Source organism: Hippoglossus stenolepis, chromosome 4 (assembly GCF_022539355.2).
Source record: "Hippoglossus stenolepis isolate QCI-W04-F060 chromosome 4, HSTE1.2, whole genome shotgun sequence".
Classification (NCBI taxonomy): Eukaryota; Metazoa; Chordata; class Actinopteri; order Pleuronectiformes; family Pleuronectidae; genus Hippoglossus; species Hippoglossus stenolepis.
The window spans coordinates 2,990,824-3,007,169 of record NC_061486.1 but is presented as its reverse complement, the minus strand read 5'-3'; the positions used below and the strand labels follow the sequence as shown (position 1 = coordinate 3,007,169).

Sequence of the window (16,346 nt, the reverse complement as noted above, 5' to 3'; positions counted from 1 at the left end):
GACAAAATGTCCCCACTTTCCCAAAAGTGATGAAATGAAGATCTGAGTTCACACACCCCCACACACACACACACACACACACACACACACACACACACACACACACACACACACACACACACACACACACACACACACACACACACACACACTGTATGTAAACACTCTCGTCTCTTTTTGAGGAAACAAACTTTCCTCCTCTCCTCTCCTCTCCTCTCCTCTCCTCTCCCCCCACCTCCTTTGCCCTCCTCTCTCCCTCCTCTCCTCCTCTCCTCTCCTCCCCCACCCTCCTTTGCCCTCCTCTCCTCTCGCTGTGTGTTTATTGTCGTTGTGTTCGTCAGGACAGACGATGCTGGGACTTTTCCCACCACACTTATGGGAGCTGACACCGAGTCGTCCTCCCTCCTGTTTACAACTAATTATGACAGTCGGGGCCCTGAGGGACGCCCGTCTCTGACTGGGAGCCATGAGGACAGGGGATGTGATCCAGCTGTCGTCTCTGACTAATACATTTATTAAACATCAGCGCAGAGAAGAGTCTGAGATTAGACCAAAGTCTTTCTGCAGTTTTGGTGAGATATGGTGAAGGTAAAGCGTGGAAACACTTTTGTGGGACAGTTCGGACTTCCAGACCAATTGCAGGAAGCTTGTGGTCCTCGCCCTGCGTCTACAAACCAATCACTGTCCGGTATCTCATCTTTTATCTATAAAAATGGGTCAACACCCTTAAGCGCTCTGTTAGTGTGGGTGGCCCATCCTGCAAATGAGTCCAAGCAAAACTCTACTTGCATATTTGTCCTTTTAATGAATTTTAGAGAACTTCGAGTCTCCGGGCAGCTTCTCATCGGCTTCGAGAGTCAAAATGTGACCAACACGTCATTAGACTCATGTCTGTGTCGCTGCTTTCACTGTGTTTCACCACAGCAGATTACAAAATGAACACAAGTACACAAACTCATTAAGAAATGGCAAATGTTTCCATTCAGGCAGAATCTCTCTCTCTCTCTAGTCAAGCATTCGCACAAAAACTCCATTATGTAATTGTACATTTTTCTGTATTTATATAGATTTTCCACTATTACCAACCACTCAAACTGGGATACAGCACACACACACACACACACACACACACACACACACTCATAAAGTGCATCTATGTGCAGCACTTTCTCCGTCACACGCCACTCACACACTCACACACTGCCAGCGCAGCAGTCCGGGATAATTTGGGCGTCAGTGTCTCGCCCAAGGACACTTCCATTATCTAAACCACTTACCCTCTGAGGGTCACATGGGACTGGAGCCAATCCCAGCTGACATTGGCCCAGAAGCGGGGGTACACCTGCAGGTCACCGGCATATTGCAGCGCCGACATAAAGAGACACAATCACTATCAACTCTCCAAATAACCAAATCAAGATCTGAATGTCTTTGGGACTGTGGGAGGAGCCTGGGAATCCTCAGAACATGCAAACACAGACCCAATTATTATCTAAATGAAATGTTGTCGAGACAAAGTGTGTGTGTGTGTGTGTGTGTCTGCCTAAGAGAGAGAGAGAATGCACATGAGATAAAGGGGGCGAGTGTGAAGACGAATCCATATGAAAGCTGAAACTTTGCATCAATCATTCCTTATTCAATTCAGCTCACTTACTTGGGTAAAAATAGCAGCAGCTAAACCTCTGGGCAACACTAGTTATTGGTAACGCACACGGCTCGAGTTTCCTCGGCCGGGCTCACGATGGACAGGGCGTCCAGTTCCACGTCTGGAGACACGGAGGAGAACGACTCTTTGTCTTTGCTCCTCCGTGTCTTTCTGGCTCCTGCAGTTATGATTTCATCGACAGGCGGCGTGAAGGATTTGGGTGGAAGTGGAACAGAGTGTGTTTCTTGTCACCACTAAATGTGACACTTTTATAGGAAATGTGTCTCAGGAGGATTCATGTTGTGTAAAATGTGCACTCAGGGTTTGTTAAGAGGCAGAAACCAGTGACACACACACAGATATAAACTTAATGAATTGCAGCTTCCAGTCTGGAACGATGATCTTTGATCTGAGCTCTCAGTGTTTCCTGGATCAAGAGCGTTGGTGTCGGGGTTAATGTGTGTTTTTGTCTTTTGGAGGGTGGGGGTGGGGGGTGCAATGCGACTTTTACTGTACATACAAATACACATTTTGATTCAGTTGAAGATATTTCATTGTACGATACCAATCTCGCTTTTTCTCTTGAGCTGCTTCCAGAGAGAACGCAAATGTCCGAGTCAGTGCTCCAGACCTTTTCCTTTTCCTGCCGACCCCCTGGTGAGCGAGCTCTGGATAATCTGTATAATTTAGAGCGAGCAAGTGGGCGTGTTGATGACATCTCTAACACACAATGGACGCAAATCTGATGGAATACAAATACCTCTGTTGCTGTGAACTCGTCTAAACCTCCACAATCTCCTGCTGCATTCTCGATATGTGAAAAGCAAACTCGGGAGAATGTCAGGACCCAATTTTCCAGACATTTGTCACGTCTGAAAACCTTTTTAATGTTCCTCAGTTCCCCCCTCGACCTTCAGATTCTTCTTTCTTTTTCATTTATCCTTTTAGAAAATGCTTGGTTTGAGGGGAAGCCTGTTTGTAGCGTGAGGGTTTCTGGAGGAGATGTTGAAATCGTCCTCGTCTCTGAACATTAACAACGACGGCTGAGAAATGTTTTCAATAAGTGAACATGTCTCTTTGTTCTCTGAGGAGATCTGTAATCAGCCCGAACTCATTCAGGAGGAACCTGCGGCCGCACGTGAGGATTTATGAGTTATTTCTGCAGACGGGATACGAATCAGAAAACAAATTGAGCTGTGTGATGCATGTTTGAATTTCATCTGCAAAACAAATAGTGACGCAAATTCTTCATGCTCTCTATTAATAAACACAACCTTGAAAGAAATAGAAAAAATACAAAACTTATGGAATGCAAATACAAAAACTTTGATCCTTACGGCCATAACGACAGGGAAATAAACTAAAAATAAGGAATTTGATGTATAGAAATTGATCTTTTGAAATGTCAACTTGAAAGTTTCAACCACGCAGCTTCATACTTGTTTAAATGTATTATAAAGACTTATGTAAGATCTTAATCTGCCCGTAGAGAGAGATTCTGCTCCTTTGTTAATTCTCTAACTACCTACTGGAATCAGTCAGAAACACTCATGTGCAGCAGCGTCTCTGTGGTCGACCGGCAAAGTGCAGCAAAGTCTCCGGGGATCAGTGAAGTTCTGATTCTGTAGAATGTAGAAAACTTTACAGAAAATGTTTCCACTGAAAAAGAAAGTGTAGGCGTGATGACGCCCCGGGGGGGAGGGGGGGGCGATCCTCGCCCTTAATGATGTTTGGTCACGAAGCTAAAAATAATATATCATTAGTAATCTGGCTAGGGATGTGTGTGTGTGTGTGTGTGTGTGTGTGTGTGTGTGTGTGTGTGTGTGTGTGTGTGTGTGTGTGTGTGTGTGTGTGTGTGTGTGTGTGTGTGTAAGAGGTGTGTTAACATGTTTGATAGAGCAGCATAACTGTTTCCTGCTTCCACTGTTTGACTGTCAACAGGAATTTTGGCAAACAGCCACATACTTACTGTCAGAACACACACACACACACACACGCACGCACACACACACACACACACACACACACACACACACACACACACACACACACACACACACACACACACACACACACTCTTCTCAGCAGGGTAAATGATTTCATCGCTGGCCCTGACGTTTCCTCTTTCTAAGATTCAGGTCAGGATCTTCTTTGTGTCGTCTTCCCTCCCGACTCCACATTATCAAGTGTTTCTGCAAACACACACAAAACCATTTAAACAACCAAACAATTCATACACATATCACACAACGTGAGTTTAACGGGTTGCGTGACTTTTCTAACGCAGACGACTTCCACTGACAGATATCCAGAGGTTGTGTGGAGACTTTGTTCCTCAGTGAGGTCACTGTGACCTTGACCTTTGACTTTCGACCACTAAGATCTAATCAGTTGGAACATGCGTGCTTGTTTCTCTAGAGACAATCTCAAGATAATGTTTTCATGAGGATGGAAAAGGGGGTTTGTTAGGTCACAGTGACCAAATTTCATGAGATATCGTGTTCGCAAGAATACGACAGAGAGACAATCTGAGAACATGGAGCCTCCGATCGCTGGCTGGTGCTGACGTAGAGGAATAAAAAGTTCTATTATCATCTGGTGATAAGTGACACTCACGTCCTGACGTCACACGACTCCATGTTTATCAAAGCCGCTGACTCTTACCTCACAACGACGCCAACAGCTCAACTCGACATGTCGTTGTGTTATCTCACACTAAGTTCTTGGTTGTTGTTGTTGTTGATTTTAAATGTGCAGCGGTCGAGTTGTGATGTTCAGAGTTTTGGTTACCAGGACGCAGCCAAAGGTTCAGAGGGAAGTGAAAGGAAGAAAGAGGAGGACGAGGAGAGTGTGTGTGTCTGTGTGTGTCTGTGTGTGTGTGCGCGCCCCCCGCTGAGAGCCAGTGTGACGTCCTTGCGACCGCCTTGACCTAATCTTCTCTGGCAGCAGATCAAACGCTGCTGCGGTGCATCGGACGACACAGAACAAGTTGATATAGGCCTCCATTGTACACACTCTGATACACACACACACACACACACACACACACAGACGCACACATTTCAAACCCCTAAGAAACCCCCTGAACCTCCCTCCAGCTGTGAACACATTTAGATTCAGTCCCTATAGAAATGTTCCTTATGTAAAACAAAAGATTTGAACTGAATGTTTTGGAAAAAGAAAGCAAAGCTCTTGAATACATGAGACTTCACAGAGCAGCTGAGGGAAGTTAAGAGAAGAAGAAACGCTGTCCACTGTTATAACGACAGTGTTTTCACACCCTGACGCCTGGTGCACACTTTTGTTTCTGCAAATGAACGGAAATCAAACACTTCAGAGAAATATTTACTCTTATCTCAGGATTTCCTTGAGTCATTTATCTTAAAGCATCTTCAGCAAAGTGATGAGCTGAATAAAGAAAAGGACCCAGTGAGGTGAAGGCTCCTGATTCGAACCCCGGTTCAGCCAGTGTCTCCCAGTGTGGAGTCTGTTCTCCCAGTGTCGGCACAGGTTTTACTCAGGCTTCTCCAGCTTCCCCCCACAGTCCACCTGCAGACTGTGTGGGGGGGGAAGACTCTGTGACTCTGGGCAGATGTGGCTCAGGAGGGAGAGCGGGTCGTCCACTAACCAGAAGGTCGGCGGTGCAAATCCCTATCTCCCCTATTCACCATCCCCAAATTGCACCTGACTAAGACTATGATTGATTTATGATAAAGTGCTGGAAAGCTACATAAATACAAACCATTTACCATTTACCCTAAATTCTCCATTAGTGCGAATGTGAGTTGGAAGAGTATTTAATGCATTAAAGAAAAATCATTAAAAGCAGATTCTGAAGTACAATTTCATCAAGTAGCGCCTGGAACGTCGCATTCACCCGAACTCGCCACGTGAGAGAAAGTCCTGGATCTGCTCCTCCTCGGGCCCCACCCCTCCACAAACTTTCATGGAAATCAGTTCATGCCAGGAGGTCAAACCACACACACACACACACATTTCACACACACACACACACACACACACACATTCCACACACACACACACACACACACACACACACACACACACACACACACAGTTGCATGTGTGTGACCATCGCATGCAAACGCTGCGTGATTAAGATCTGATCAAACACACTGATAACAGGGTGAATAAAGAAAACACAGGGGATGCTCACTGAGAACCTGTGTCACCGGGTGTCAGTCGTGTTTTTGTGTGAACTCCGGTCAGACGTGTCCCAAGTTACTGGATTCAGGATCCAACATGTTTGTATTTAAATGGACGAATCTCAGCTCCTGCTTTACCAACAGCGATAAATGAAGTTATAGTTAAAGGCAGGAGAGAAACCAGGCCTTGCATTAGTTTGTCTTCTTCTCTTACGTCTGTCTGTGTTTCTCTTCTTGTCTTGCGTTTTGCTTTTCCTCCATCTTCTCCCTGTGTCCCCGAAGGAAAGCTTGAATATATAAGTTTGATACTTTCGGTACTTTCATCAGAATTGTTCCGTTTTGACATTATGATCCTAGCGTGAGAGGATTTCATTCACCGGTTCAAATGTTCAAATGAGTCATGAAAATGGGATTTCTTCATCTTAACGACAAACAGAAACACGTATATACACAAACGCAAATTGAAATGAAACTAAAACAAACCCTGAGCATGACGCAGCAGTTAAATCTGTTCACGCTGCAAACGATCACGATCCCACGAACATCTCAGAGGAGTGAAGTTTCCCTAAAAGGCCAAAAACAAAAAGTTTGTTCTTGCCTCTGCTCAGATTCCTCAACGAGACATCGTCACTTTCTTGTTTGGATGTGGAATCCCAACAATGCAAACAAGACGTTTGGAGCCGTGTGAAGGAAAAACAAGACGTTTCACCTCCGGTCCGACGAGCGGCGACCAGATATCACTAACACGTGGAATCCTGACAACACAAACGAGCCTTTTGGGGCGAAGAAGGAGAGAAGAGATCGTTTCTAACTCAGGTCAATCAGAACCTGGAGCAGTGAGACGTGTGTGTTCTGTGGTGGTGATGTGTGTGTTCTGTGGTGGTGATGTGTGTGAAAACAGATCGCAGCTGTGGTTCAGCTTATCAACGCGGGTGTTTCCCCAACAAGGAGCGATTTGACAAGGTCACTGGAGAGATGACCTCACTTAGCCCTCACGTGTGTGTGTGTCTGTGTGTGTGTGTGTGTGTGTGTGTGTGTGTGTGTGTGTCGCCTCAACCCAAAGTCGCTGTTCCACACCAGCGGCTGTCAGATTATCAGAAACTGAACCTGTTTCCGTCACAGATCTTTATTTGTTGTACGCGGACAGACGACTCTGCGGCTCCTCCTTTGACCGGTAACCAGGAAGTGGAACTCTGACTCAATGGGCTCGCCCTTTTTTTTTAAAAATAGGAAACACCGCTCGATAACCACGAGTAGACATGAATTTGACACGAGACACAATTCAAATATAAATATGAATATTTTCACCTGTTTGTGTTTACGAAATAACTCAACAACGCATATAGAGATGAATTTTTCCTTTTCCGAGCTTGATTCAGGAGTGAATCTCCAGATTAATAACTTTTGAAGCTGATGGGTCGAAGGTCAAAGGTCAAGTTCAAGAAGAACAGGGTTCGAAAAAAATACATTTTCCAAGATAGTCACTGAAATTAATAGAAAGACAATCTAAAGCTTTTATTGATCTAGGTAGTTCTGGTTGGAATCATGACGTCACTGTGGAGGGAGAAATAAATCGTGTTAGTCCATCTACAGCTTATTTAGACGAGCCAATCATTAACCCTCCTGCTTTTCTTTATTCTCATTTCAACTTCAGTCTCTTTCTCCCGTAAACTTTCCCACTGAAATGTGTAAAAAACCCTTCACAACTATTCCTGAAATCTATAAAAGGAATGAGAAGAAGCTGAAACACACATAAACCCCAGTCGGTCCGTTCCCCGGCGCTTCAGAACATGTTTGAGTAAAAGCGATTGAAAGCATGTGTGGACTCACGTCGAGGTCCAAGACGTATAAACAGGGAGTGAGCTCAGGGCGGAAGGTGAGAAGTTGAGGAGTGAACGAGTGTGTTCTCTCTCTCTCTCTCTCTCTCTCTCTCTCTCTCTCTCTCTCTCTCTCTCTCTCTCTCTCTGTACATGTGTATCCAGGTCATGTTTACGTGCAGGCTTACGTTGTGCTTATCGTATGTCCTGGACTCTGTGTTTCTGCTCGTGCTCGTGTCAGCATGTTCTGTGTTATCGGACCAGATGCTTGAGAGTCTCTGCTTGTCACTCAGATAAATGGGCTCCACGGCCTCGCTCTGTGTCAGTCCATCCGTCTTCTGTCTTTTCCTGGAGGAGACGTGTGACGATTCGTCAGTTTGTCTCTTTTCTCTCGTGTGGTTTACAGGTTGTTTCTGTTCTGCAAAGTTAAAAAGCTCATCTCTCTGCACAGAAAACACTGGAGCTCCTTAAACATGAATCATGTCACTAGGCTGCCAGACTGTCAGCACTACTGCCTGTGTTTATCTTTATTTCATTTTATACTTTTTATATTGGTATAGTTTCAGTTACTTATCTTTAACACTCGGTTACTTGTGTCTTTCATTCAACTTATACTTAAAATATTTGTATTGTCAACATCTCCATTGGCACAAACTTCTTTCCAGTGACTGTTTGTAGTAGTTCTGGTGGCAAGACTTTCATCTCACTGCAGTGAACTTATTTATGACTCATTTTGACCTTTTATTATTCTTATGCTCTGTTTTATTTACTACTGATTGCCTGAATTTACCCCGGGATCAATGAAGTATCTATCTGTGATGATATTACAATGCCACACATTTGCAAGTTAAAGGCAGCAGAACCCATGTATATAAATAGAAAGGTTTTGACTGTATGAGTTGGAGATGAGTTTATACGAGGCTGATTTGAATGATCTATTTTCACCATGCAAAACATTGCATTAATTTCAAATAACCAAAGCAAGTGGCTACACACTGCTGCATGGTCCTTAGTCAAGAAGCTGTGAGATCCTGAAACACAAAGTTGAGCGGCTGTTGTTCACATCACTTTTTTACTAGCTTCGATCATTGATGTAGATAATAAACATCACTGCAACATGTTGAAAGTCGTACTGAAACTAGACTGACACTCAGTAGAGCGCAACCGCAAAGCACTCGACCAAGATTTCTGTTTAATTCTCACACACTCATAAATATCAGTGATGATTTGTTTCCCGGGAAAATCTGAGAAAATGTCAAACAAAAACAAAACAAGACAAAAAACGCCCTTATCTCACAATGTTAAAGAAAGTGATTTTAAAAACTCCCAGATCTGCCTTTTTTTTCGGTGGTAATCCATTTAGTATGTTTTGTGTCATCCTGCTGAAAAACAAACACAGGGACAGAGATGAAAACATAACTTCCTCAGTGTGGGCATCAAAGAATCACAAGACAAGACGTGTTGTGCTCGTTGTTTTGTTTGACTTGTAATTTTACAGAATCATAAACGAACAGCGTCTGTGTCTCTGTCTCCTGCAGATGTTTGGAGGCAAATGGACGACCTGTCTCCGGCCAAGTGCTGCAGCTCTGTGAAGTCATTCCTGCGTTTGAGTACGAGCATCCCTCAGGAGTTTAGTGTGTCACTGGGACCTTGAGTCACACCTACAGACCCACACACACACACACACACACACACACACACACACACACACACTGGTGCTCGGCCGCTCCCCAGCTCACCAGCCCTGGCAGACCTCTTATCTCTAAAAGATTGATGAGGTCCCGTCCAGGCGCCGGAGGCCTGGCACAGCGTTGATAAGGCAGCTTTCATTTCAGCACATTTTATCCCTCCTGCCTTTCTTCCCCTCCTCTCCTCCATCACACTGAGGGAAGCGTTCGGGTCAAGAGGGACGGTCCTCTCAGAAACCATGAGATGCCCCGGAGGTGACAGCCCTGTCTTCTCCCGTCACTCCATCTTTTGCGGCCGCGTGGTCGGCGAGCAGGACGCCAGAGTCGGCATGTCACTGTCCAACTGCTGGAGCTGGAATATAGTGAAACTGCAGAGAGACGCTCAGAGCTGAGAGCACGTCACACACACCTGCACACACACACACACACACACACGCGCACACACACAGTGTTCCACGCAGGACAATGTGCAACATCTCGTTCTGTGAGGTGGACAGCAAGGTGGACCAGTTCTTCCAGCCCACGCTCTACATCATAGTCATCGTCCTGGGGCTGCCCACTAACTGCATGGCTCTGTGGGCGGCCTACATGCAGGTGAGGAGGACACGCACACACACACACACACACACACACACACAAACAGAAATACAGTTTCAAACCATAGACTGTAAATAAAGATGGACTTCAGTCTGCATTCCAAAGTGTCAGGGGACAAGATACAGAACGAATGATGTCTGAACTACATGTAGAAACGTGTGAATGTGACTTATAAGCTCATATAGTTTGAAAAATAAGTATATATTCAATTAAATTAAATTAAAAATAACTTTATTTAAGTATATATGGTGGAATAATGGCGTCCCACAACCTCACTGGTGTGCATCAGCCCCTCCATTACTTGTCATTGCTGTTGTTGGTCTGTAAACAGTTTGGATTTGTTTGTGCGGCCGCTCATTAGACAAACTGGTCGTTTTCAGTCAGTTCATTATGAAAGGAAAGTCGTATAATGAGTCATGCATCAAATTACAGATTTGTAAAGTAAAACTGCTCGATTTCCCATCGTCCAAAGAAACGTGTCCATTATTCTCCTGGAGGATCTTTTCCCATAAAGCACCAAACACTTTCCCACCGAGCGTCAGTTTGCTTTGGCAGCAAACTTTGACTTTTCGTTCAAACTTCACTAACACGTATTTTTTCAACACGACATTTCAACATTAGATTATTGTTTAGTTTCCATCTGTGCGTCAATATCGTTTTCTATCAACTTTCAACAACCGTTTCAAACAAAAACACAAGTGAAGACGTCTCAGAGGAGCCGAGGGGAACTGGATCACAGGTGCATTCTGGTTATTGTAGTAACAGGAAACCCTCCAGTGCTTGTGACATTGATCTGATTCCTGAGAAACCACCTGAGCTGAATCCAGAACATGAACAGAATTGGCGTGCTGTTTATTTATCAGGGCAGCTCTGCCTAAATATTAACATTGTTACATCAATCGACATGAGAAACGGAGCCGTCTCCGTGTGGCTGCAGAGTTTAGTGCTGACAAATCATCAGAAGAGCTGGAACGGATTCCTCCACAATATCTGGCCATTTATTTACAAGTCCTCACTGTGGTCATAAGTCCTTATCTTACACTTGTGTGTTTTTAAAGGAATATCGTCGTCAGTGTGAGATATTAAAGAACAATTCAAAGCAAACCTAACTTTGATAAACCAAAGTTATTATTTACTTGCGATAACGGCTTTATAGAACTTCAACTTCCTGACAACTTCTTCAAGAGGTGAGAGGTTTTCAAAATGTGACCAATCAAAGGAGCAATCGTTTTTAAATAATCGAATAACTGTATTAAACCAAACTTGAACAAATAACTACCTAAACTGACAGAAACCATCTTTGAGAAAATATTATGTAAGGTATCCTTTTACTTTTTAGTTTTGTCCATTTCCCATCTGCTAACATGGAGAAGGCGGGGTTTGTGATCTATACTGCAGCCAGCCACCAGGGGGCGATCAATGTCGTCCATCTTTATTTACAGTCTATGATTTTCACATTCAGGAAGCTAAAGAGTTCATCGAATGGTCGGCATTTCAATTTCTCTTTTGCTTCAAACGTTTGCATAAGAGGAAAAACACAGTTGGCCTCATATTATTTTATTATTATAATTATTATTATTAACCAGGAAAAATCCCTTTGAAAAATCTTTTTATATCTTTTAGAGCCCTGAACAAATTAAAACACGCTCTCCCATCCCAGCATCTTCTCATTTCCTTTCTTCTCACTCCTCCGTCCAGGTGCGTCAACGTAACGAGCTGGGCATCTACCTGATCAACCTGTCGGTGGCCGACCTCCTCTACATCACCACTCTGCCTCTGTGGATCGACTACTTCCTGCAGCACGATGACTGGATCCACGGTCAGGAGAGCTGCAAGCTGTTCGGCTTCATCTTCTACACCAACATCTACGTCAGCATCGCCTTCCTCTGCTGCATCTCGCTGGACAGGTACCTGGCGGTGGCGTACCCTATGCGCTTCGCCAAGGTCCGACGAATCAAAACAGGTGAAGATGATTTACGCCTTTAAAATAAACCCACTTGGGAAAATAAGGGTTTCTTTCCAGAAGCTTGGGGCCCTGGTAAAAGTAAAAGTTCTGTCTGGAAACCATGAAGTAAAATAAAAAACAATCCTGAAACAAACAATATGTAAAAACAGTCAAACAAGTGTGATGTGATCGTTTCTCATACTTCTAGTTCAAAGCACTAAAGTCGTTTCAGGGTTTTCTGAGGTGATGAAATGTTCGGAACCCCCTCGAAAACCAGAGGAAACATCTCAAGGGGTTAATCCCATGACACTGATTTTCGAATCTAAAATAAAACGTTCATCTGTAGAAAAGAGGGATTTTCCAATCATGCAACAGTCAGTAGTTTCAAATCCGACCCTGCATCCCATCGTGGTTTCACATGATTCAAATATTTCAATTTGATGATTATGTCCCAGAACGATGCCGCTGCCAAGCCTGGGGGTGGGGTGCATCTTAACATCTGCTAAATCTGACGCAACAGGAAATTCACTTTGTGCAGAGATAAGATCACTTAAATGTCAGATGATGTTTTGATAAATAAATACTTGAACGAGTCATTACTTTTAATAAGATCTAATGACATGTGCCCTTCGGCCTATTTCATAAACGAGGCAGCAGAGGAACTTTTCTAGAAAGACACATTCACTCAATTGCTAAAGCATCTTTTTGGAAACTTCATATTGAGGGAAAGTGAGTTTTAATTTCATAAAGAACAGTGTGTTCATTGTTTCTTAGGTTGATAAATGCAACTCTTCATGTGTCTGTGAAACCAGTTTTTCCTTCTGTACAGTTTTCACACAGGCTAAAAGGAATCAAAGTTTCCATTAAGTCTAATGTTCCTCTCTCTCCTCTTCTGAACGTCCTGCAGCCGTCATGGTCAGCGCCATGGTGTGGATCATCGAGATCGTCGCCAACTCGGCTCCTCTCTTCCACGACGAGCTCTTCCAGGATCGCTTCAACCACACCTTCTGCTTTGAGAAGTATCCCATGCAGGACTGGGTGGCCGGGATGAACCTCTACAGGACGTTCCTGGGCTTCCTGGCGCCCTGGACGGCCATGCTGGTGGCCTACAGAGGGATCCTCGCTGCAGTGCGCTGCAACGTCTCAACTGAACGCCAGGAGAAGGCCAAAATTCAGCGCCTGGCTCTGAGTTTGATCCTGATTGTGTTGCTGTGCTTCGGACCGTACCACATCCTCCTCCTGGTGCGGAGCGTCATGTTCCTGAGGAAGCCGTGTGACTGTGGCTCGGAGGAGAGCCTGTACGCAGCGTACCACGTGTCGTTAGCGCTGACCAGCTTAAACTGTGTCGCTGACCCCATTTTGTACTGTTTCGTCAATGAGGGCGCTCGGCACGACGTCGGCCGGGCCCTGTCAGCGATGATCTCTGTGGCCTGCCACAAGGGCTCCTGTTCCTCACCAGCGCACGGCGACGTGCTGAATGCCGGTTCGGTTACGATGGTGACGCCACTAGCGGCGAAGAAGCAGCATTGCGTGTATGCTGACAGTGGCAAGACGAGCACTTACAAGACAGAGCTGGTGGCTCTGAAGGAAGAGTGTCTACAGATGACCATCCTCAGTGTCAGGAAGTGACTCGTACCCGCAACAGGAAGTAGCGGGTTCAAACTGCGCAGGTCAGTGGGAGGAGGAACATCCCAACACGCCTGGTTTCTTCTGGTCTGACAGGTTGGAATCAGAACACACTCGGGGCTGTAGATCCTTAGAGTCAACGTTTCCACTCGGTGGCACTGATGAAGTAAACAGGACGCACAGTCTGTAGCCGTGGGAGCAGCCCCGGCAAAATGCTTATGCCAATTATGAGGGGAGTTCCTGTGCAGAGCCTCAGTGGGATAGGTGCTCATAGATAATGAATACACACCAGAAAACTCAAATTGTTTGGGGGGGGAAAGAAAAATGATAAAAAAAACTGCTTTGTAATTGTTAAATCTTTATGAATAGAGGAGAAAGAATGTGAAGTTTGGCCTGAAGGTGGCGCCTGAAGACCTGAAGGTTTATCTTTTGTCCGGTGGCCATTAGACGTATCTCTGAGTGACAGCTCGTCAGGGTCAGTTCTACATCGCTGCTTTTGGTTTCATACCCCGTTCACACTAATGCGGATATTTTGCAAAACGAACCTGCTCCTCTGCGTTCGAGCTTCACGTCCACACCAAAACGTCCAGATCTTTACAAACGTGCCGGTTTTCCAAAACTCTGGTTTCTGTGTATCCGTGTGTTTTCAGAAATGATGACATCGCAGTTTACTTCACGCTCGCTACCACTGTTCACAAGCCAGAGGCCACAACGACAGTGGCGGCATATTTAGCATCGCTGCACCACATTTCATTCACCGGCATCTTGAGCATGCTCCCAATGTTCTTCACTGGTATTTGACTGATCGTTGAAGTAGACTTTATCGCCACCTACTGGCCCAGCATGCATGTTGTAGTCGTTTTTGTGTTCGCGTCTCGATATTTAATAAAATGAAAGTCATGTGGACAGATTTCTTTTTTTTAAATTTTCTAAAAAATATCCGCAGTATTGTCGACGAGGAGTGAATTACATTACTTGTGCACGGCTGTACTGAATGCTGATGTCATCATATCAACATGCTGTGTCATCATATCAACATGCTGTGTCATAATATTAACATGCTGATGTCATCATATCAACATGCTGTGTCATCATATCAACATGCTGATGTCATCATATCAACATGCTGTGTCCATTGGATTTTGAGGTCCGCACTAGCAGCGTTGGACCAGAGGAATTTCTCGTCTGCTGGAGGTTCAGTATGAAGAGTCAGGGCCCCACCAAACTCCTGAGGATTCAGCCTCAGTGGACCATGAATGTCTTGCACCACTTCTCATGCCAATCCCCCCAGTAGATGTTGAACTGGTTCAGCGTTGGCGCCACAGAACGACAGACCAGCGGACAGCCCTGCAGCCATCAAGCTAAATTTGTATCACTGTGCCAGGACTCATTCATGCCCAGGAGGACGTCCTCTGATATTTAAGTGGATTTATTTAAACAGACGCCCTCTGCATGGGCGAGCACTGACAGGACGACCCCTTTATACTCAGACTGTTTGGACATCCAGCGGGACAAGCTTGGGGGTTGGACACCTAAAGCTGCCACTTTGGAAGATACCAGAAGAACAGAGGTGTAATGAAATAACAGGTTCCTGTTCCAATGCTCGTTGGAAATGTCTTTACTGTTTCGTTAGTGTTTAAAAGGAAACAGTGTGAAGTACCTCAGCTCGTAAACTGTGACAGAATGAAGTTTCTTCTTTAATGTGAGCCATGTTGTTTTTCTTTTTCTTTTCTTGTTTACGTCAAATTAAAACCGAAACCTTTTACGTGAATTCAGCTGCGTGTGAGAGTCCGTCCCTGCTGGTTTTGAACATTCACTGCAAACGAACCAAACCTTGGTTTTACTTTGATCCAGAGCAGGAACTCCTCCTTTGGTTGGAATCAATTTTTATTTTAACAAACAAATTCTGTAGGTTTGGACCAAAACAAAGTGTCCTCATCCTTCCATGTGATTAAATACTGATCAAAGGAATAAATAAATCCTACACACGCTTTTCAAGTCATCAAAGTAGTTTTGGATTAAACATTATAACATTACAAGAGGCCCTCATGTGATCGGACATTACGACATACTGACTTTCCTTGTGTGCAGTATTATTAGCTCATGGTGATAGACAAGTCTCTAAGCCGCAGTTCCACCTGCCAACTATTCCATCAGAGGGATGGGAATGTCTTTTAACGTTGTCTCGGCATGAAAGCGTTTCTGTGTTCGGGTTTTTTTTTGTTTCGTTTTTGGACACTTCCAGCTCGTCAGGTTTTGCCCTAAACGCTGCTGTGTGTTTGTGCCGCTGCTTTTCTTGTGGAATCTGTGTCTCGGAGAAGAGGTACCAGGCTTCATGATGTGCATTAGTGGATCGACAGTGTCAAGAGAAATAAATTATGCATCTGAAACTTCACATCCTTTCCTGTTTGTTTGTTTGTTTAGCATCTGCAACATTGAAAAAGGGGACGGAGAAGTTTCCCTCGGGTTTGAAGAGCTGCTGCTGTAACAAATCCACCGAACTATGTTCAGAATTCTTCATATTTTAACAGTTTCCTGCTGAATATTGGAGATAAACTCTGGTTTTTAATTCACCAGAGTTACAGAGAACAGACGTTCAGGGAGCGAAGGAGGAAACATTCTCCATGTTCACACTCACTCAACCATCACACTCATTTTAATCAGGTAAAAAAATATAATAATGCTGCTTTAACTCAAATTAAAACACCAAAATTATGTCACTCAAATGTCCAGAATTGACAATTTAGCAGAGGTGGAGACGTGCGAGAGGTTTGGTTTCTTCACAACGACACTTTGACTCTAGGAGAGAGCGATGTTGAGGCTTTATCGTGGTTTGAGCAGCAAACTGCGAGCAGGCGTCAC

The 16,346-nt window shown here is 44.5% G+C and overlaps 1 protein-coding gene across 1 annotated transcript in view; it reads left to right on the top strand.

Annotated features, from left to right (window-relative positions):
• The window catches only part of gpr4 (G protein-coupled receptor 4), a 32,921-nt gene extending 17,042 nt beyond the window's left edge, over window positions 1-15,879 (top strand). The window contains exons 2-4 of the mRNA XM_035153455.2: window positions 9,167-9,910; window positions 11,612-11,876; window positions 12,766-15,879. Coding sequence (XP_035009346.1) covers window positions 9,782-9,910; window positions 11,612-11,876; window positions 12,766-13,487 — 1,116 coding nt within the window. The 5' untranslated portion in view covers window positions 9,167-9,781 and the 3' untranslated portion in view covers window positions 13,488-15,879. The remainder of the gene's footprint in view (window positions 1-9,166; window positions 9,911-11,611; window positions 11,877-12,765) is intronic.
• Window positions 15,880-16,346: the final 467 nt, after the last annotated feature.